The 24,144-nt window shown below is 39.4% G+C and overlaps 1 protein-coding gene across 1 annotated transcript; it reads right to left on the bottom strand.

Annotated features, from left to right (window-relative positions):
* Positions 1–7,491: 7,491 nt before the first annotated feature.
* Positions 7,492–15,961, bottom strand: LOC114565928 (tissue factor). The gene is made up of 7 exons (XM_028594275.1): positions 15,723–15,961; positions 13,313–13,427; positions 12,304–12,393; positions 10,424–10,530; positions 9,575–9,753; positions 8,814–8,979; positions 7,492–7,858 (listed from the first exon to the last, which is right to left on the bottom strand). Exons 1-7 carry the CDS (start codon positions 15,787–15,789, stop codon positions 7,725–7,727), a joined length of 858 nt encoding a protein of 285 aa, XP_028450076.1. The 5' UTR covers positions 15,790–15,961; the 3' UTR covers positions 7,492–7,724.
* Between the last annotated feature and the right edge of the window lie 8,183 nt (positions 15,962–24,144).

Raw genomic sequence — 24,144 nt, 5'->3', positions numbered from 1 at the left:
CCTTTCCGACTTTCCTGTTTTGACAGAGCCTAGTTAGTCCAAAGTAAACATAATCTCTCCTTTTTTTTGATTTGAGCTTAATGTTGGAGCATGTATAAATGGACTGTGTGTGACTTTGTCACAAATGTATATAAGTGATATACTCAGATATTGTGGTTTTCAGATTATATAGTCAATTAGTAGATTTAGGTCTAAGTTGGACTAGAGCTGTATAAAGAGTTTGGTCGGGTTGTACAGTGAGTGCATATCTATAGCGTTAGCATAAAATGTGCAGTGTTTTCAGTCATCAGTTACTAGGTGCTCCTTAAAGAGTACCTTAACAGCTGACTTAGAAGCAGTGTTTCACTGCCATCTCTGGCTTAGAGTTTCAAGCCCCTTTCACCCATTTCACCTCTCAGCATGTGGTCAGAATTGGGCTTTGTTGCACCTGTAGCCACACCTGGCATCCCAGAGTACGCCTGCACATCACTGCCGAAAGGTGAGATGTTAAACCACTGGAGCTCAGCAAAGACAACCTCTTCAGAGAGTCTTATATTACTTTTTAAAGCATTTTAGCCACTGAACTTCATATTTGAACATTATAATCAGTAGCACTACACAAATGGACCATCACTGAAAACGATCAGAGTTAAATGGCCTCTACACTGCATTTCACTACATCAGTGTCCCAGTTCCATATGATATACTAATACTACAAAGCAAAAACTATGCACTAAGGTTTTATTTTTATTTTATTAACCTTTTATTTATCCAGGTAAGTCGATTGAGAACAATTTCTCATTTGCAACAACAACCTGTCACATTCACACAGTTACACATTCATACCTGGAAGCTGCCCAGTACAAACCACAGTCTGATCTGGGCCTTAAGGGGCCTTGCTCAAGGGCACCTCAGTGGTGGCAGTGAGGAAGGGACACTTTCACTTTCCCAACCAGATTTTATTCTGCCAGACTGGGGATTGAACCACTGGTCCCAAGCTCGCTTCCTTAACCCCCTAGGCCACTGCCGGGTTGACAGGTGCATTTTGACAGTTAATATACAAGACAGAGATTTTCTTAACTGTTGGTACTAACAAAAAAAAGAATAGGTGTGAAAGTATGTGCAGAGTGATGTGAAACTGTGACTTTGAAAGACTTCAATACTGCCAATTTCAAATAAGGACAAAAAAACAGCAAGCAAAAAAATGCAAAAATGATTGGAAAATGGACAAATCTGTTTTCTGAGCTGCCACTGGTGTCTTCTCGGTCTGCATTTTTCTTCACTAATTTACGGATGTGAAAAACTATTTCATGCTGCAATGTGGGTCAAAATAGTCCCATCAAAATAACTCTCAAAACATTAGAAACCACCAAATTTCTCTGTTTTTATCATGTAATATGTTTTTCCCATTTTGTTTAGCGTGACACACCAAAGCTCATGTAGATTTAGAGGTAACTAGAGCTGGTTTATCTTTTTCTCCAAAAATAACAAAGGTATCGGCAAATACAGCAGCCGATTAGTATCAAAAAAGACAGAAATGCCACAGATATTGTTTTAGATCGTAAGGAATAGTGTGTCCACCAGAGAGCACTGACAACTTTATTTTTACATTGTAAAATGTCCCGCTCATTACATATGTGATCCTTATCAAATATGTTCTTTTACATTGTGCATTTATATAAAAAAAAAAAAATGTATGGTCTAAACATCAGTGAATTTCATAACCGGCCTAAAAGATCCAGTATCAATTGCACTATAGTACTATACTAATTGTCATAGGTTACTGTTTTTGCACTTGGAACCATAGACTGTATATTAATGGACAGTGCATATGTGATGTCACCCATTGGTTTGTGGAGATCTGCTATCCGTCGTTGAGTTTGCCGTTACGGGCGCAGCCGTTTTTAGACGAGAGGGAGGAGTGAGCATGGATGTATTAAGAGAACGGGAGTGAGGGAGGAGCTGCTTACTCTACGTTACACACTTTCATTGGCAATCACGTCATAGCCACGCCCTAAAACACCCCCTTCTTTATCGCCAATTTTATAATCCCCATAATTCATAAAATGAACATCATTCTGTGTTGCAGAAGACTTAAAACTAGCGATTGAGACCATAAACTCATTATGAAGATGTTTACTGAGGTAATAGATCAAGTGAGAAGGGGGTCACTCTCTCATAGATTTCTACATAAACTGAACTCCTTTTGCAACCGCACGTGTCTCCCTCTGCTGGAATTAATATTAACAGTCTATGGTTGGAACTCATTAAATAAATTTAACTCAGCATTCACTTACAGGAATGCCACTGTCAAGAAACTGTACAAACAAATGGACACAGTTTCCACACTTTGTTTGGTTTTCTGGGGTGTTTCGGAGCCGTTACACTACTGGCCTGTTTCAGTTGTGAGTTGTGCATTGCGTCGTGGGACAATAGTTTCCATCAACAGCACACTCAACAATCAAGCAGGTTTAGTAAGCATCCTGACACCTTTTCTAAGCATATTTACAATAATTTTGTGTGAACTCACTACATACTCTAAAGCTTAGAGTTAGTATGAAGTATGGAATTGGGACACAGTAAGAAACGGTCACCAGGCAGGATCTGGTACGGGCAGCATTTTCATTGGTTTACAGCGCTGTTTGCCAAGACAAAATGGACCAAAAGCTTATCCAAGATTCTTACAGGCAGGTGCTTAAAGGAAGGTGTGATAGTCCATCACTTCCAACATGTTTACCCTCATCAAACCAAAGACACAGATACTGCTCCAACACCATGGGCTCAGCGTTGGCTGCCCCTGAAGACTGCGATGTCCAGTCTATCTGTCCACGTATGGCTCTGGGTGAGGAGAGAAGTTCTGCTGGTTGAATGGTGTCGGATCAAACTGCATGAAGTTGTCTTGTTAAACCTAAAAGAAGTGTTTGGCTTCTTGCTTCTGTTTGCCACTGAGGGGCAGCCGAACATCACCTTTTTAAGGTGATATGGTGAACTTGTTAGCTAAACGTTGCCTATTTACACATCCAGCAGACACAGAGCAACAGTTATCATTCATTTAGAGTCTAATCTGTGTGTCCACCTGATGAATGTTGGTCCAATATTCACTCTCCGTTAACTCTGGTTTGGTCTCCACCAACTCCTGAGGGAAATATCTGGCTCTTTAGCTCCTGAATGCTCCGCTATGTTCCCCAGCCAGTCTCTATCTGCCTGTCTGCTGTTTGAAGCTATGAGAGCTGTGAGAGTGAACCAAAACAGTAAATGTGCAGGGGGGATGAACTAAAACTAACAATAAAGCTCTGTTTCTGCTTGCTGTAAGAAATTCCCCAAGTACTGTGTAACCAATACATTTTATCCTCTGAGCTGCAAAGCACTGTACATTCAATATACCATGTATCCAATTCATGCAAATACAATGAAACATACATATACAGAATGATCCTTGTATCAAGTCAACAATGTGAATATTGGTGTGTCCTATGCACATATGCTGAATATGTATCCCAGATGACCGTCTACCTTTGCACTGGAACAGACTTAGCAGGCTCTGAAGCAACATTTACGGTAATATTAGGTTTCAGTTTACGCCTACCTCACCTCACTACTTTGCCATGATTGCATGACAACACTGTGAATACTGTAAACGCAAACATTCTGTGATTTTCGACACATTGTAAACGTGCAATCAAGACGATGCAAATTCATGTATACATCGTATAACCAATCCATGGCGTGTATGAGATGCGCCAGTGAGACAGATCTGAAATTGTGTTGGCTTCATAGGAAGAAGAAATTAGTTTGTAACAGTAATAGATACCCTTATCGCTATCCTTAGTGCCTGTGCCAAGGGTTGTTTGAATATGTTTAATAGTTTGTATGCTACAATAAGCCTCTCGTCTCATATGCTTGTCCTGGAAGTGTGAAAACCCATAAAGAGGAATTTGTTAGGCTGGCAGTGCTTAGAAAAGTTCCTCTGACACAAGTCTTAATAATACTGTTCTTGTGCACAATACTAATGAGTACATAATACCTTATGGCTGTAATGATGTTGATTATTACAGCCATAAGGTGGTGAAAGCTGGAAGTATCTCTCCTTACAGAGAAACGGTTCTGTCATCTGAAAATGTTTTCGAGTTTTCGCTCGTTTCTGCTGTATTCTTCAATTTCAAATGTATTCACTCACTATTTTAACAGCGTCTGTCCATTTCGATGACCAAATATCCCATGTTTGTTTGTTTCCAGTACTTCTGAACCCATCTTTCAATCACACAATGCATTAAATCGTTGGCTCATCTGGGATAAAGTGTCTGTGGATGGTCCCTCCACTGCCCATGTTACCATAACTACCCAATTTGTTATTATCCATGCAAACCAGACACATTCCGTTCATCTTCCTGTTTCACCCATGTTTTCGGATCAAAATAACGTGAATTCATTGCAAAATTACAGATTGACATTGTTATTAAAAGAACCACTCATATGGCTAGATTTGTTCTTAAGAGAACTGTACAAAGTATTTAAGAACATTTCCCAATTTTCCTACCTGGAGTTTACTTGTGAGAACAGTTTCCTCAAATTTCAAAATGGCACATGTAGCTCAATAATCATCTCATGCGGTAACACTGTAAAAATGGCCAGGTTGTTTTATTATTTACACAAAGGGCAGTTGAATTATTTGTTGTTGCTGACCTATTTCTTTATTTTTGTATTGATCGATTTTTGTATTTATTTATGTACAGGCTGCTTATAACTCCTACATGTTCAAAACACAGACATGATCAGAATATTATTGTCAAAGTAGTAATATTGGTAAGAGAGAGAAGATAAAGTTGCTTCTGGAGCTTTTCATCCATTCATTGCCATTGCAGCGTGTGCGTGTGTTTTCTATGATGTATGCCCTTTGAAAGCCATGGTTGGTTGAGTGAAATGATATCAATTCAAAAGAACTTCTGGGTTTGCCTTGGTGAAGCCATGGTTATGATAATACATTTATGTGTGATGTTTTACGTGTTACTGTCTAAATGTGAGGTTCTGTGTTGGCAAAATGAAGAAAATAAAAGTTATCTTAAATTCCAACATGGGTTCTGGTTTGTCTTTAAGAGACCACTGTCTCAGGGGAATATAGGCAGTTTTTAGTTCATTTTTTTAGTTTTTGATTCGTATTAAGTAATGTGCATGATGTCTATGCAGAAACAGGACTGGAGTTTACACTTCGGCCATTTATCAGATAATGTCAATGAGAATGAACTTCCATTCTCAGACCAACATCAGGTCTGTAGAGGAAAATTGTCAGAATGTCCATATGTTCCAATACCCATACTACCCTACTATTTAATATGAAAGAAAAAGTATGTCACCGTACACAGTATGTCAAATGCAGAATGCCAAAAATATCAGGATGTCCTACTGCATCCGGTCAGATTTTGCAGTATGCAAGCCAGCATGCTTTTCTGGCTATTCTGACCCACAATCCTTTGCGCAGCATTTATAAGCACAAAAAAAGTCAAAGTTTAAGGTGCAATGTTATGGAGAAGTACTATGTCCTGATTTTATGCATACTGCATGCAACAGTACTTACTTTATAAGGGCAGCAGCAGTATGTACTAAAAGTATATATGTCAAAAGTATAGATTTGGAACTCGACACCTAAAATTTCAAACTAATTTCTTTGACCACTCGGGGGCAGTGGAACACCCTGAAACAACATATCAATGTGTGTCTACTGCAAACATATTTGCAACGCTATTCATTCGCGGGGTGGTTTGTGTCCACCTGATGAACGCTAGTCCAATATTCATTTCACTAGCAAGGACCACGCCACAACAATATGTAATTTAAAGATTTAATGAATGCTTGATTATATTGAATGTGAAGAGCATAGGGATAGTTTTGGACGGTGGGGGAGATTGAAAAGAGATGTCGTCTGGTTGGTTGTTTTCCGGGAGGATGTACTGGAGACTGGGTGGAGTGAGACTCAGTGTGGGGGTTCAGTCTCAGGTGATTTCCCCTGAGCTGTGTTTGATATCCACCGACACCTGAGAAAAATATCTGGCAGTTTAGCTGCTGAACGCTCCATTCTGTTCACCAACCCTCTGCTGTTTGCTGCCGAGTGAGAAACCACTGATGAGAGTAGAGTTTGTGGGTTATAACACTAAAACAGTGATCAAAATAGGATAAAAACATTCTGAACTGCGGAGTCGTGGTGGTAGTTGTCACCACGAGCAACACCTCCCATTGGTTGTTTAAGCCCAGACACAGAACAGACCGATCAGCACATGTTCAGAATGTATCATGGCTCACTGCCTCTTCAAACTTCAGAACGCTGTTAATAGCTATTGAAACTAAATGTTAAAATAGAGCATGATGGATATCACTGTTCAATATGATTATTAATCATGTAGAAAATAACAGAATCTGAAGAACATTTTCATTTTTTTGTAATGCTTTATTGCTTTTCCATCCTTTTGATCAACAAAAGTCACCCTTGTGAAACAAAAAATGAAAGAATAAAGAATCTGAATTGAGTTCCAGCCATGAGGATAAAAGTAGCTGTTATTGTAGTTCCCAGGGCAGCGGCTCATTGCTATTAAAGAGTTTCATTTACTGTACTGTTAGTGGTTATTTGTTTGGTCCTGACAGAACTTTAAAAGAAAGTTAAATTGAAAGACCGATAAATTATAAAAAAAATAAAAAAAATATATGACTAAAGAAAACAGTGTTGGAGCAACATAATTGACAAGACAGGTTAAAGGAAGAAGGTTAAAAGGTTAGAAGAAGATAAGGTAAAATTTGGAAGTAAAGTTGTAAGGGAATGTTACAGTAGCAGTCTGCACTCATACTATCTAACCGATCTATCCAGTTGGAACTGTTGCTGTGGTTTGCATTTGATATTATTTAAAACCAAACCTCTGCGTGATTCCTCAATGTACTAGTGGTTGTGGGTTCACATACTCTAGGCCATTCACACGCATGGGATAAATGCAAGAAATGCACAGGTGGTGCTTAAAGGTGCCCTGCCATACAAAACCGTTTTTCCTTGTATTTTTTTAAATATGTTAGGTCCATATGTGTTTGTGTTATGTTGTGAATGTGAAAATGACCTGCCTCCTCCTCTGTCAGCTCTAGCCACTGAAAAGAAATAAGCAGAGAAATCAGGCCAAAAAAGCTGGTCAGTCTGATTTCATGTTGCCTGAGTTTACCCAGTTGGGCTGGGTAAAGGATTCTGACAGCCAGGCTCTCATGGCTAGGTGTTAGCCAATCAGATTCAAACAGCTTAGCTCGTTGAATATTAATGAGAACTGGCACAAATCGAGCTGAGTCTTCCTGCAGGCTTTCTATACCACGCTAGAATGACTTGAAACAAGGTAACCAAAGGCATTTTTTCCACAAAAAATGTTACAGAGTCCATGGTAGAACTTCAGACATTACCACAAAGTAATGAAATACGTGTGGCAGGGCACCTTTAACCTTAAAAGCATAATTTATTGCGTTGTCAAAGCAACCTTGTTTATGTTCACCTTAATGTAAATTAAAATATGAAATACAAATATGCTAACTACAACACTGTAAAAAAAAAAGAGATCATAGCAATATTAACAAAAGTTTTCCTAGAAATAGAGCTGAGATAGAAAAGGGAGACCAGCTCCCTGTGTTTGGAAGACACCCACACACACACACACACACACACACACGGACAGACACACACAGATACACACACCCACCACACAGACACACACACACACAGACACACACTAAACAGGTGCCGATGATTGATATGTGTTTCTCTGTCGGCAGCATCTGCAGCAGAGGACCGTCACCGTGACGATGGTGATGAGGACTGTGAGCAGGATGAAGGCTATGCCGACCCATGTTCCAAGACTCAACTCTGCAGGGACAATGAGAAGCACAGTTAGACTGACAGATCGGTTTCACTCACAGAGTATAGTTTTTAACCACTAATGGCTCAGCAGCGTTACGATGTGCAGGTCCCTGTATGGTTTTTATCACGAATATCCCATGCCACATCGAAATCTAACAAAACACTGAAAACTTAAAAACATTTTTGTGATATTGCTATAGATATATTTATAGCTGGCAGTTCATATTTGTGTGTGTGTGTGTGTGTGTGTGTGTGTGTGTGTGTGTGTGTGTGTGTGTGTGTGTGTGTGTGTGTGTGTGTGTGAAATACTATAATTTGCCTGTGTGTGTGTGTGTGTGTGTGTGTGTGAATATTATAATTTATCACATTTGCGACATACGTATGACATAAATCTGACGCCTTATTATCTATAAAAGCAACAAGCATGACTTGGCTATGCCCCTAATGTGCTGCTAATGTTACTGTCTAGACCTCCATGTCCATAGTCTATATCGACGACGATTCATTAAGGTAATTGCTCCGGAAGATCCGCCAGATGTCTTTTATTTATTGGCCGGATGTCCGTTACCTTCCACTTTCTTTGTGTTGGCTTTCTAAACTCCGGTGGATTTCTGAAGACTATGGTTACCTGGTCCTCAGATCTCTGCAGGGTAAATCCAGACTATCTGTCCAATCTGAGTTTTCTGTTGCACGATTAAAACAACTTATGAACGAGCGCGTTTCACCAAAACAAGTTAATTCCCGAGGCTGTTTTGCAGAGGCGCCGTCATTGCGTCCGGTGCTTAAGACAATTGCGATTGGTTTAAAGAAATGCCAGTAAACCAGAGCATGTTTTTCTCCAATCCCAGGATGCTGTGTGGACTAGCCAGACCTTCGTCCGCAGCGCTGTGGAGGTAGGTCTGGCAATGTGTCTACTATATCCATTACCCTGTGTAGTGGAGTGTATGCAGATTGCGTTCACCTTGAAGGATGTTTCCGTCTCCAGGTGTACACTGCCGTATGCTCCAGGCCCCCTGCTGGGTGGCTTTGGGTCTGGAGGGGATGAAAGCTGCCACCATGAAGCAATAACTCTGGCCTGCATCCAGCCCCGACAACTGTATTGTGCTGGAGTCTGATATGTTTTCTCTCTGTCGGGTAAGAAAAAGATATTAAAATCACTCACTTAAAGATTTATCTTACTTACCGTTTAGACATTCAGCAATTATTGAGTTGTTATTCAAGCAGTAATTAAGACTCCTGTTTACATTTAAAGTGGCGGCGCCCTCTAGTGGCCATAATAAGTATGAAGGAAGCAAAACAGAGAGATAGGTGACGAAGTATACATAAGAGCGCCATATCGTTTTTGTTGTTGTCCATTCCATGGAATGGTCAGAAGTGACAAATTCAAACCATTCAAATTTAAACACGTTGCACAACTCATAGGCTACCTTACTTTATTCACCGAATATTTTCAGCAATCTTTCTAGCTTACCCGGTTTAGAGCTCAGATTTATCAAAACTTGAATGTCTTAATCAACTTAAATTATAGTGTATATATTTGAATTAACTCACTGATTTTTTTGTTTGTTTCGTGATGAATGCCATAAACAAATCCAACACATTGAACTTAGTCTGTGATCATTCTAGTACTGTAGGTATTTTACAACTGTTTTCAACAACCTTGGTTGGACTTCATCCTCATATCATATTAGTGTCAGCAGTGTTTGCAGCTGAATACTGTACCTTGCCCGTACTACCAGACTTGTAGTAGCTGATCTTATACTTGAGGTCATTTTTGAAAACATCTCTGATGCTGAGCTGCTCCCCACGCCGATGGATGCTGGTCAGAGGATCGGTGATGCTGACATTTACGCTGCGCTGATTTACAGTCTCCACAGTGAAAACCACAGCACTGATGTTACCTGAGGAGAGGACAGATCACCATTGATGAGGAGACTACCTGTCAGGTTTAGTCATGCAGATTGAAAGTTTCAGACTAACTACAAGCACACGTAATTACATTTAGGTATTTGCCCATACCGAGTACCAATATGAGTACTTAATAATACCATTACAGTTACTTGACTAACAATTAATTTTAAAAACATGCATTATTTGCACCTGAATGCATCATGACTTAACAAGGTGTACCTGAACGCACCATGAAATCCCATCGGTGCCCACACACTTTACCGTTCATGATTTGTTTACATAACTCACGGGGAAGGCAAAATGTTGCCACATGGGTGTACTATAGATTAGACTAGATATACTATAGATTTTGATTTGCGGGCCTGTGTACACTCTTTCTTTAAAAGAGAACTCCACCAATTTACTATTGCCCTCCAATAACATCACTGTACTAATGGACAGTTAATGGACACACTCATTGACAGAAAAAGGATCAAAATCAATGCAGAAGAAAACAAGGGAAACCTGGTGCCATTACAATGCCACTCGACTGTCAACATATTTTCTCTCAGGGCCGTATTGGAAATTGAAGACATGTACATGTTACCTTATGTCTCACCGACAATTGTAATGTGTGTTGTGTGTGGAGTTCTGTGTGTTGCGTGTGCAGGTGATACCTACTCTCTCTATAAGGGTTGAAGGGCAGGGAATTAGCGTGAGGGAATTCATCCGGGTCATCGTCCTCCTGCTCAATCAAAGGATTTGTTTGGACTTTAACAGTGTAGGTACTGTCCAACAGGGAAACAGAAAAATGGGTTTGAGATATGTGATAAGCATTCAACATGCATGGTGTTTGGATTATGTACAAAAGTGTTGAAAAGAGGCCAAAATTCTCAAGCAATACAGTAAATACTAAGAGTAATATAAAAGTAACAAAAAAAAAAGACTGTTAAAGGGATACGCCACCGTTTGTTGAAATCGGGCTTATCACGGTCTCCCCTAGCTGTAGATAGCTGGGCCAACGCATTTTTTGTGCATGCATCGTTGTAGTCCGGTGCAACACCGGCAGCGCCACCGCTAGTTAGCTTAGCGTAGTGAATGGAATCCTATGTTGCCGCTTAGCATGTTGTGAGTAAAAGTGAGCCAACAAAAGACAAAAAAACAACGTAATTACTTGCACTGAGACAAAAAATGCGTTGGCCCACCTATCTACAGCCAGGGTAGACCGTGATAAGAACTATTTCAACAAACGGTGGCGTATTCCTTTAAGGAGAGGACAGGAAATTCCTACAATTAGATGTGAGAAGGACAGGAATACAATTAAAAATCAGTTTACTGAAACTGAAACTAGAAAGGATTTCTGAAGACGGAAGAGCTAGAATCCGGCCATGAGGAAAACAAATGGCTAACAGATAATAAAACAATATATTTTTCCAAGTTGAAAAAAAGACAATATCACTAGGACACATCACAGTGGAATGTAAGACTATTACATTTTAAAGGTACCTATGAAAAATTGTCATCTTCAAAGTTATAATTCTTAAGATTTTGATTAAATTAAACCCTAGATTTTTGTCATGTTTAAAATAATTTTTTCAGCAATAGCCATTCAATGTATTTACATTCTCTCATCACAGCTCTATGTAGTAGCTCTAATTTATTCTGCCTATCCTCTCTTTGACTTCTATCGGCTTCTAGTTGTGTGTCTCAGGCCAGATCCATATATATTTACAATCCATCCAAATGTTTTTCATCCCGATTGTCCATAGTGTAATTTAACCATGTTGGTCTATTTTTACACATGACATCTATGGCACTTCTGTCCGTCCTGGGAATGTGATCCCTTTTCTGTCGTTTAACGCTAATGGCTTGTTAATTTAGTTTTAGATCTGAATGATCACAGTGGACATTGTAATAGATTTTGTTTGCTGATGTTTGTAGAGCCTTTAAGTGGTTCACAGTTTTATGTTTCAAACCTTGGACTTGATTGTCTTCAAATAAGTCATGAGACTTTTTAGGTGGGGTATCAAATAGGGATGCCACATCACTTGCGTTTTGTTTCTTTTAGCTGCACAAACAATTGCCTTACCAATAATACAGCTCTATTCATAAAAGGTCAATTGAGTTCATTGTTTCTTCTGTATTTAGGTTCTACTTAGATATAGGCAAAATGTTTCTGCATGTAGAAGATAAAAACCCAATTTCCACTGGTCCACCCTGTCAAACTGAGTGTGATGATCCTGATATGGTTATGCTCTAATATCCTATTTCAAAAAGTCACAAACTCACAGTTGAATAGGCTCATTAAAATGTATGTTACTTCATATGATAAATCCAATAAAGATAGAGATGGGTAAGGTCACAGGTAGAAATAATGCTGCCAACAGAGAAATATAAGTTTCTGTAGGAATATTTAAAAATATAATTTAAAGTGTTAGAAAATGCAAATGAATATGTAGTTTTGTTACAGTGAGTAACTAAACTTACCAGATATCTAATGAAATATTATAGAGATACAGTATTATTGAAGGCATGAAGGGACTGAGGTGTGTGATTCCCACCTGTCATAGGGTTTGAGGTAGTTGGTCAGCTCACATTCTGAGTCTGACATCTTGGTGCAGTCAGGACAATCTAGCCAGTCACCGCCATTACTGATAGGCACAGGACAAAAGGGAGAATAATGCCCAAAAGACATTTAAAACACAGACTGCTGACATTCTGACACTTTATGTCACTCAAGTGATCGGGCATTTACCATTTTTAAAATACAGATTAAAAGTCGAGTCCTGGCTGGAGACAAAGGAACACAGTGGTGCGAGATCACTTTAGAACTGGAGCACATTACACACATTAGGATAAAAAGGCCTTGCCGTATGAAAAGACAGAATCTTAAAAACACTTTTATTACTGCCATTGTTTAAAGGTACACTGTGTAGTGTTTTAAGTATTTTATTAGCTCAAATCAATTGTAAATATATGTCCTCATTGGTGTAAAATGACCTCTGCCAATGATCTGGCTCTTCGCAATCCTACCTACAGCACGTTTAAAGTGGCGGTTTGCATGATTCTTTTTGGAGAAAGTCAGTTTTAGAGATCTGTCGATTCAATCAACTAATCGATTAGTCGACAAAATCGTATGAGTGTTAGTCGACTTAAGAATTACTCTAATCGGCAGCCCTAGCAAAAATTTAAATGAAGTTCAATGCCACGTTCTAATACAGCAGCAGTCAATGTGGTGCGCACAGAAAAAAACAACAACGTGGAAATCATACAAATTGCAATGTTTTTCTTTTCGTAGCTTTTTGAACGTATGGTTCATGAGAACAGGCTGTTCTTGTTGTCCAGCACATCATCTGATCCAGGCTCAACCTTTTCCCAGCAGAAAAAGCTGTCAGATACATAAAGCAACTAAAAAGCTACATGGAAAACAAAATCAATGCACAATGTCGTGTGCATGTTTTTTGCTTAAAAGGCTAAAATGTAAGCTTACTTTTACTTTTAACAAATAGAAGAAAAAAAATTCAACCACTTTGAATTGCCTCCCAAAGTAATACTGTCGGCTGGACTCACCTAGAGTAGGTTACTGTGTATTTGTGGCCAGATGGTTTGGTAGTCCACTTGAGGATGGTTTTAAAGTCCAGAGAAAACCAGCGTAAGTTCTCTGCTTTGAACGTAGCAGCCTCATCTATGAATAAAATGTAACACAACATTAGTTTCCAGTCATCCAAGATCTTAACATTTTTTCCCCTAACTGTTTTTGTTTTGTTAGTGTAACACACATTTTGACATCCTAAGTTTCCCTCTGGATCAATAAAACATCCTTCCATCTATCTATCTATCTATCTATCTATTGATCTATATATATGTCTATCTATCTATCTATTAGGGCTGTCCTCGACTAAAGATATTCTTAGTCGACTAACACTTATACGATTTTGTCGACTAATCGATTAGTTGATTTAATTGACAGAGCTGTGCGCTTTGAGAGGTGGTTAAGACTAGAAAAGCACAATATAAATGTAGTTAATTAACCATCTGTAAAACTGAGTTTCTCCACAATTAATCCTGCAAAAGCACCACTTTAAATCTTGTGTTTACCATAAATGTGCTCAGAAGTTTCCTGAAATAAGTAATTAAGCATGAATAAGCATAAAAAATGACTAATCGACTAAAGAAATCTTAGTCGACTAAGACCAAAACGACCGATTAGTCGACTAATCGACTAAGAGGTGGCAGCCCTAGTATCTATCTATCTATCTATCTATCTATCTATCTATCCATCTATCTATCTATTTATCTGTCTATCTATCAATCTAGTATCAAACCAAAACGCATATCAACTTTGTTACTGTAAATCACTTGGAAACTTTGAACTTCCACCTCCCCATCCTTTTCTTTCTCTTAAAGCTATAGTGCGTAGTTTCCTGTCGCCCCCATGAGGAATTCTAAGTAATGACAACAAAACTGTCAGCGCGTCCACATGATACAAGCCTTCCGTAATCACCCCCCCCCCATGCAGTTGCTAGTAGCCAAGGAGGACACGGAGGATTAAAAAAACATGATGGACTCTTCAGAAGAGGTAATTATCTTCACTCGAGTTTCTGTGCGGGAAAGTCCCCGGACGCCACAATCTTCTGAACACAGCCATACTGAGAAATCCAGAGAGAGTTGTGTGGAGCTGATAGTCTTAATTAGCTTTGTAGCAACTCAATTGGCAATGGCTTGAATGTAACGGACGTTCATTAATATCAAAAAAAGTTACGCACTAAAGATTTAAACAGAGAGGGCGCCCAGATAGCTCAGTCGGTAGAGTGGGCGCCCATATATAGTATAGGCCAACCTTATAGGCCCGGGTTTGACTCTGACCTGCGGCCCTTTGCTGCATGTCGTTCCACCCTCTCTCTCCCCTTTCTTGTCTTAGGCTGTCCTGTCAAATATAGGCCTAAAATGCCCAAAAAAATAATCTTAAAATAATTATAAGTCAGACTGAATATGAGCCCAAATTGAGACTGTTACATTGCAGCAACAAGTTTGAGATACTGTAAGCCCAGCTCATTCTTGTAACATTCCATTTGTTAATTTATTGCAACGCCTAAAGAATGTTGTTGGACATTTAGTTTGGTTCATTAGTTGCTTTAACGTTTCCACATGTCTAAACAAAACTGTGTCATGATTCGCTAAATATCTTCATGGACCATTAACTGGTTTCAGAAAAACTGGAGAACGTTACAAAAGTTACAAAGTTCTTATTCTATCAACCTCATGAACATCGTGGCTTTACACAATTGGCGTGACTTACTACATGAACATTTCCATATTTTGAACATCATTTTTTCTCTCCAATATGAATATGTATATCCTCAAACATGTTTCTTTTTTTTTATCTGCAGTGTACCTGTAACATTTTACTGCAGTAGAACATAATACCAATAATAATAATTGGTATCTTCCCAGATGTAGAACTCCTCTCTGTCCGTTCTCTATCACAAACAGTAAAGCTCGGCTGTGAAATGAGCAGCATTATGTTGGAACACGGCATATCAGCATATTTGTTGGGATAAACTACTTGTGGGGGTGACCAGTGGTTACCATGGCACCAGATACTTAAATCTGACCTCCACACAATGCAGGTGAATGGGAATGTTGGAGACATGTTACATAAACTTTCGACTTCTATCTATCTATCTATCTATCTATCTATCTATCTATCTATCTATCTATCTATCTCCCCCCCCTCTCTCTCTCTCTTTCTATATCTATCTATCTATCTAACTCTCCCCCTCTCTCTCTCTCTCTCTATCTATCTATCTATCTATCTATCTCTCCCCCCCTCTCTCTCTCTCTCTTTCTATATCTATCTATCTATCTAACTCTCCCCCTCTCTCTCTCTATCTATCTATCTATCTATCTCCCCCCCCCCCCCTCTCTCTCTCTCTCTCTCTCTATCTATCTATCGATCTATGTAATCCTGTAGTTTTACCTGCAGTAGTGATGATCCAAGCAGACAGACAGACTCCCAGACAAAGCACAGTTTTCAGAGATGCCATGTTAGCACAGCCCCAAATCCTTCTTCCTTCAATGCTTGATCTTGTAAAAGCTATCTGAACCCAGGAGAAGAACTAAAGACTGTTGTTTTCTGGTCAACAGGACAGAGAGTGCGGGAGCTTTAAATGGGGGAACTGGAGGGGGTGCGATTCAGGGTTCTGCCTCGTTCTGCTGATCCCTCCCACATGCCTGCCTGCTGGTGGGGGATTCTACAACGATTTGCTCAGCTTGAACTCCTCCTTTCACCAGAACACAGATGCCTGTAAGAACATGACGTTCCTTGGGCTGACACACAACACTCCTTGAAAACTGCCCATCCGTGAGTGACCCATGGGCAAACTCACCGAAACGTCAGGAATATTTAGCAATAGTTACACCCACCCTGACTCCAACCAAATAGTTGAATCTTTCTTTGTGTGAGGGAGATTCCTGGCACCATGCTGCTCATGTATTCAACTGTGTTTCTGTGAAAGCCAAACATCTAAATGTCCTGTCGCCTGCTTGGCTGAAAGACTTTGTCCCAAGTGGCCCAGTTCAAGTTCACTAGTAAACTTACTCATCTGTTACTAAACGTGCACAGCAACACAAGAGACTCAGAACATGGAAATCTATTCTCTAATATGAAGGCAATGCTAATGCTCTATACTTTTTAAGGATTAACATTTCCTTGATCCTAATCCTTATTATAACTGATATTTGAATATATTGCCGCCTTTGTCATTTGTTTATGTAAAAAATGTCTTTAGTTGATTATAGGTAAAGAGAGACAATACACTGTTCTAGGACTTCCGGGGGCGCGGCTTTCTGTTACATGTTTATGTTGTGAAGCAACAGATTGTAGCACTATGTCCAAGACACATTTCCCCTCGGTGACAATTGTGTTCTATTCTATTCTATAATGCAGCCAATAGGATAAATTATGGCTGCATTTCTTTCAGGTGTGCCAGCTCTACAGTCCAACATATCCAGACAAACAAAGGCACATTTCAACATCAGAGACAATCACAAATATCACTAAAAAGATTTCAAGTTTAAAAGTTTAAAATACTCACTAATTCATTCCATGTATAAGGTGCAAAGTAGTGGAAGATGAATAGAATAACAATGATAGAATGTCGTTCTCTTCTTGATGCTAGTGATGACCAGTGTGTGTACCGGAGCCTGATATATATTGTATTCCTCTGTGCCACAGCGCTCCATTCTTAGAAAACCTATTACAAACACATCAATTAGTTACATATATAAACTACAGTGGCCAGCTGTTTTAGGAAATTACTGAGCCATTTTAACCATATATGAGTACCACCATATATGGTTGAGTAGGAGTGTTGCGGATAACAATCGGAGCACTGAAGTGTGTCTAAGTAGTGTAATATCTGTTTCTGGAAACAAGAATGACAGTTGTGAATCTAAGAAAAGTATTTAAAGGTCCCATGGCATGAAAATTCACTTTATGAGTTTTTTTTAACATTATTATGCGTTCCCCCAGCCTGCCTATGGTCCCCCAGTGGCTAGAAATGGTGATAGGTGTAAACCGAGCCCTGGGTATCCTGCTCTGCCTTTGAGAAAATGAAAGCTCAGATGGGCCGATCTGGAATCTGATTCTTATGAGGTCATAAGGAGCAAGGTTACCTCCCCTTTCTCTGCTTTGCCCGCTCAGAGAATTTGGCCCACCCATGAGAGAGAGAGAGACATCATGGCTTTACAACAAGCAAAGTGGCAGTTGGTCAATGCCACACACCCACCCTCCACCTTGCCCCCCCTCTCTCTCCTCCTCAATAGCTACATACACAGAAATGGCACATCCTAAGGAAAGCTCATTGTGGGACTGGCTCTAGTGGCTGTAATTCTGCACCAAGGCTGAATTTTGGGAAAGAGACTTCAGATACAGTATTAGGGGACCACTAAGGTCTATATAAAAGAGACTTCAGATACAGTATTAGGGAACCACTAAGGCCTATATAAAAGAGACTTCAGATACAGTATTAGGGGACCACTAAGGTCTATATAAAAGAGACTTCAGATACAGTATTAGGGAACCACTAAGGTCTATATAAAAGAGACTTCAGATACAGTATTAGGGAACCACTAAGGCCTATATAAATGCATCCAAAGAGCACCATGTCATGGGAACTTCAAAGGTCAGAGGTCTTTTTCTTTTAAAGGGGAAATATCATGCTCATTTTTAGGTTCATACTTGTACTTTGAGTTTCTACTAGAACATGTTTACATGCTTTAATGTTAAAAACTTTTTTCTCGTACTGTCCATCTAAATATACCTGTGTTCACCATCTGTCTGAATCACTCCGTTTTGGCACCTGTCTCTTGAAGCCCCCCCTCCCAAAAAATCAGCATCTATGCACTGTCATTGCAGCCAGGGAATGACTGTAACGGCACTGTAGCGGCACGTTATACCTATATATACTGTAGTATAGTTGTGACATCACAACCGTACGTCTTTGCTCCCGTCATAATCACGGCCACTAAATAACTGCCTAATAAACATAAATATGGGTCATAATACGCAGAATATGCTTGTAAACAAACAACTTATTTGGTTGTTTTTAATAAGTCTCGAATAACGACAACCCATTCCAAACTTATGAGTAAAAAAAATGGTGTTGCATATGTGAAACAGCCCTAAGCTGCGTTCCTATTAACCCCCTGGGATGGGGGAGCAGCCAGGAATGTTGCACTGAAAAGTTGCAATATACTTTTTACAAAGATCAAGCCGCGGGTATTTTTGGATTCTTGTGAGAAGCTACGATGACAGTGATTTCATCTATTTAAGGTACTGGAATTTATGCTGATCGACCATTTGTAGTACAACTTTGCGACCTGTTTAGACGGATATGCTGCAATTTTCCCACAGTTGCTCTATACCATTGTCTGTGTGTGGGTGTGTGTGTGTCATTTGGGGGAAACCTCCTGGTAGCAATTAGAAACCATGTGAATGTAATTGGACCTCGCCTCCACACACGTACACAGAAACTCTGAGAAACACACACACACTGAGACAATATGTTTGTATTACTCAACCCCGTTTCCCATAAATCACACTTATATACAATTAATTTTTCAATCAACACAATGAGGAAACAGTTACGGTGGCTTATATTGGAAACATTTCATATTAAACATATCTATAAAACATTCTGTTATTCACTGTCAACATTTCATTAGTGCAATATCTGCCTCTTGCAACTAAAAGCATCATTCACATTTCTGATGATTTATGTTTCCTCTGGAAACATCTGTTGTAATGAACACTTTAAAATGGGACCAGGACCAATTGATGGTAATAAAAAATAGTAATACAGTGACTGTAAATAAAATGTATTCATTTAATAAAATGTACTGAATAAAATAAAAAAACAAACATTAAAGAGTGTTAAAGTGCTCATATTATGCTTTTTCAACAGGTTCTCACTCCCATCTCGTAAAATACGGACGCTTGGTCAGGTGCCTTTGTCGCTGTTATTGACGCAAAAAGTGTTCTTTAGCGTCATATAACGCACTTTAACTAAACACACTTGGTCGGGACTATTGGCGTCCCTTGTGACGCAGTTATGTTAAGGAAAAGGTTGTAGGTGGCCCGTGACACGTGGGAAGAAGAAAGAAGAACGCGCGAACCCCGGTCTCCTGTGTTTTATTTTTATTTTTATTTCGGCCTTACATACTACTCGCTAAACCCCGTGTAGCTGCCTGCTCTCCCCGGTACGTTATACAAACGCACTGAAGGACACATTTTTTGTCGCTTCAGACGCTGACAGTCACTGTCCAAACGTCTGAGAGTTCGGAGTGAGTGGCTTTTTGGCTTTTTCCCTTTCCTTTATTGTGTTATATATCTTTTTGTGCACATTATAGGTTTACAAAGTGAAAAAGCCCAAAGTCCACCCCAAAGGTCCTTACCATCTCCAACAGAAAACACTGTTCACAAACTGCTCCAAACAGCTCTATTGTAGTCCAGCCTTTACTTCAGAGACCAACGTGGTCACTTTGGAACACACGTTATAATGCTCACCTAGCTGCTAGCGTGACGGTCCTCTATGCATCGGTCTCACTGTGTTGTGTATGTGGAGCTGCATCTGCGATCTGCATCATGAGGAAATGATGAATCAGGATAGGCATGTCGACATCACGGACAGAGACATAAACAGCCCACAGCAGTTATCAGGAGTTCTGTTTTTTTATTAAACTTGTTCAACTGTGATTGTATAGTGGAATGGTTATTTTTAACAAAAGTATAGTGTTACATGTTTTACAATACTTTGTCTATTTCACGGTAAAATGTAAAATAAAATAAATTAAATCCTCAGCTTCAAAGGCATTTCTGCTGTATAAAAATACAGTATATGAAACAGTACAGTGTCTTCAACACCGAAATATAGCTCTTATAGTAACATTAAACATTTTTCACATAACAAAAGTCAACATCAATTTCAGTAACAGTTACCTACACATGAGGAAACCAAGCTGAATCAGGATAGGCATGTCGACATCACGGACAGAGACATAAACAGCCCTACACAACGCACAGTAAGTCAGACGTAGGAATAGCATTAGAAGCCATGCAAAATAAGCTACATTTAACATTCAGCTCTGAGCTTAAAACTAACAATTCACTCGACGCCAAACAAACGGCATTCATCTCTAAATTACATCACAAGAAAAATACAGTAAAATAAAACAATATGTGGTGGGCTTTAAAGCATTTTTGGCTAATATTGTCTCTGCAGCATTTAACATGCAACTTACCACAGCAGTTATCAGGAGTTCTGCTTTGGATTACTGGCTGACATTTTTGTGTAATTATTTTGACTGTGATACTGTTTTATGTCTTAAATGTAGATGTTGTAAATGTTTTAAATTATTTAAAATGTTTCTGTACAGCACCTTGTGCAACGTTGGCTGCTTTTAAAGTGCTTTATAAATAAATTTGATTGATTGATTGATTGATTGATTACCCATAATTCGTTACTTTTAGCGTCGCGGCGCAATGTGAAAGTGACGCCGACAAACGCCGCTGTTCCCATTTATGCAGCAATTTAACAGAACCCATATACAACCCGTTACACTAGCGTAGCACACCCTCATCCTCTGCTTCTGACTGGCTAGTAGTCCTTACCTAGCTACTGAGCATGTGCGACTCCCAACAAAGATGGAACAGAAGTGCGATGTCTCACTCTGTAGCTAAAACAGAGAGCTCAACACACAGGGTGAAAAGAGGAGCTGCAGCAATGTTCAGTACAACATAAATATGGTGTTTTTTGAAAATTAAACCACATAAACCTATTCTGGTACAACCTCTAAATACAATTATGAACCTGAAAATGAGCATAATAGGAGGACTTTAAGTTACTCCTGAACATCCAGGACTTGCTTTCTAATTTTGTGCCTCACAAACACGTCACATTTTTTCCCTGACGATGGTGCGAGATGACGAGTGAAGGGATCAACAAACATACAATCCATCCAGAGGGTCTGAGCTTAGTTTTCATGGCACTAGTTTCACTCTGAACCAACACTGCCACTTCCCAGTGGGGCTAGGGAAAAGGTCAGGAGACCACCAAAGTCCATTAGTCTGGATCAAAGTGGAGAACTGACTGACGGATCAATAAGATGACCGATACTACTGCCCCGATGGCTATAAACAGAGAAAAAGATTATTTATCTGACGCTGGGAGCGGCTGCAGAAGCGTGATCATTCAGCGATGGGTTGACCCAACATCTGTGCATTTGTTGTCCCTTATGTCAAACACACTTCATAGCACCTCGTGTTGACATGGAGTCAAATGGGCAAGCTGAATCCTCATAAACATTCACATTTTGTAAACAACCCTTGCCCGACGCTGCACTGAGGCTATTACTGAGATTACTGTGAGTTTTGCTGTAAATAAGATGAAACCACAGACAGCTGTTTTTGATCACTGAGAGAAAGAAGACAAACGCACATGCACACAAAATGAACTAAGCATTGAAGTATTGCCAGTCCCGAGGCCATTGTTCTAGAACATTTTGCAAAATCAATTAAAAAGCCAGCTCTTACAGCCCACAGACTCTTCCTCGGTGATTTGGATCAGTGTACTACAGACATTTCATTTCTTATATGAGGAATATTATACAGTGAGTTACCAGATTATAAGATGCGAACACTTCTTCTAATAAACCTAAGAATGTATTATTCAGTACCATTGGGCCTTAATGCCACTTAAGGAAGTGCACCGAGCTCCAAATACATATTTCCATATTGTACAGATCATCTTTTGCTTTGTCTAAAAACTTTTTTATTTTATTTTATTATATATAGTTTATATATGACCGTGAAGCCGTTTTGGACATGCTTGTCCAGAAATCTGTTCTGTTTTGTGCTGCACTCGGCCGAGTGTTTCCTGTGGGATTTAAGCAGGGCCTCGGTCTGGAATGTTACATTATAGGGATGGCATTTTTGGAGAAATAAAACAGCAAGTCTGGAGAAACTCAGAATTTTTTATGATTAGCCAAAGTAAATTATTCAGCAGAATGTCCTCCCTATCTGTGGGTGTTGAAAACTCGCTGGTGATACTACGTGTGTGGAATGCCAGTTTCCTGGTAGTGTGCTGTCCGTCTCATGAGCCAACTAGAGTGTATCTAACAGCTGACCATCCCAATCATTCATCCTTTCTAACGCATTTCACTCATGCTTCTGACTCACACACTGAATAACTGAATACTCAGATTTTGCTGGCTTGCAGCAGATGTGTAGACATTTACACGTGCGCTTCTTAGTCACGGCCCTGCGGGATTTTCTGTAACCTTATAGTCATTTATGGCTGTCAGCCCTGCTGAATTGTTCTTTCATTAGTACACAAGTATGACGTAAATCCACTGATGGGAGTTCAGTGTTAAATTATTTAAGCAAAGCCCCAAATGTTTTACAGTTCATCAGGCGTGGCATTTTTATTACTTAACCCAGATCATAGTGTGCGTAGGAAGGAACCAATGTGTTTTATGTATTATGTGTGGAAACATTTAGGATTTGACACCAAATATGAAAAAATAAATGTGTATGAAAGCTGTTGTGTGTTGCCTCTGTAAGGTTAGATTGCCATCTAGTGCGGCATCAGAGGCACCGTGAATAAATGGATCTCCAAGGGGAGACATATGAACTAAATGAGGATTTTGAGATTGTGCCTTTCCTTTAAGTATTATCTCTGGTCTTTGATTTTTTATTGATGATATTTGTATTGCAAATTGTCTTCTGACTATCAGCTGTAAGAGTCACAATAACTTATAATCCAGCAATAAAGATAAGAAAGGAGCACTCCAGACCACAAATAGTGTAAAAAGTGGTTGCTTCAGCATTGACCTTTTGCACCAAATTGTAACTATTTTTAATCTTTGAGACTTTTCTCATCTAAACAAGCCCTATTTTAAGCTGTTTTTGATCTGTTTTGTAAACATCGAATCACAATATATTCACGTCACCTTTTGAAAAATGGGTAGCCATCTTAAATTTTTGTGCTAGGAGTTTGAATTGTATTTAAGAGAGTCACACCTACTGGAGTCTGTTAGTCTGAAACAACTACATGCATTAATCGTAAAGGGAAACAGTGATGTCATTATTTTGTCATCTTAATTGCCCTATCTGAGTAGCATTAGTATGTACATCTATCTCTGAATAATATTTCAATGTATGTTTATTTTTCACATACCACATGACCTCTGATCATGTGATGAAAACAGACAAGGGTCATGGGTCACTGCAATCAAATACACCTGAGGAAGGCCAAATTGTGGGCCGAAACGCTGTGTGCCTTATGTGCATTACTACAGTATTTTTTCCAGAGCATTAAAGCTATAGTGCGTAGTTTCTGTCGCCCCCATGAGAAATTCTAAGTAATGACAACAAAACTGATCCACAAACTGTCCACATGATACAAGCCTTCCATCACCGCGCAAAGCCCCTTCCTCTACTCAGTTACTAGTAGCCAAGGAGGACACGGAGGATTACAAAAACATGATGAACTCTTCAGAAAAGGTAATTATCTTCACTTTTCTTCAGTTTCTGCGCGGGAAAGTCACCGGATACTACAATCTTCTGAACATAGTCATACTGAGAAATCCAGGGAGAGTTGTGTGGAGCTGATCGTCTTTATTAAGCTTTGTAGCAACTCTTGCAAGTTGGCAATGGCTTGAATGTAACAGACGTTCATTAATATCAAAAAGTATAGACTAAAGCTTTAAGCTGTTGTGCGGGCTTTACCTTCTTTGATCGTGAATAAATGGAACCATGTCAATACTACAATAGGATTAGGCTACATGGGTTGTGTTTGAGTTCATTTCAAACATGATTATTTGGGAAAGCAGCAGTCAGG

This window comes from Perca flavescens, chromosome 12 (assembly GCF_004354835.1).
Source record: "Perca flavescens isolate YP-PL-M2 chromosome 12, PFLA_1.0, whole genome shotgun sequence".
NCBI classification, from domain to species: Eukaryota; Metazoa; Chordata; class Actinopteri; order Perciformes; family Percidae; genus Perca; species Perca flavescens.
The sequence above is the reverse complement of the archived record's forward strand: the minus strand, read 5'-3'. Positions and strand labels throughout refer to the sequence as shown.

Bases quoted from the DNA above. Each gene is read 5' to 3' on its own strand.
- LOC114565928 (XM_028594275.1), bottom strand. From the start codon at position 15,789: ATGGCATCTCTGAAAACTGTGCTTTGTCTGGGAGTCTGTCTGTCTGCT. The intron at 10,531-12,303 runs GTGGGAATCACA...CCTGTTGGACAG, and splicing joins TACCTCAAACCCTATGACAG to TACCTACACTGTTAAAGTCC. The intron at 8,980-9,574 runs GTACAGTATTCA...CTTACCCGACAG, and splicing joins AGTCTGGTAGTACGGGCAAG to AGAGAAAACATATCAGACTC.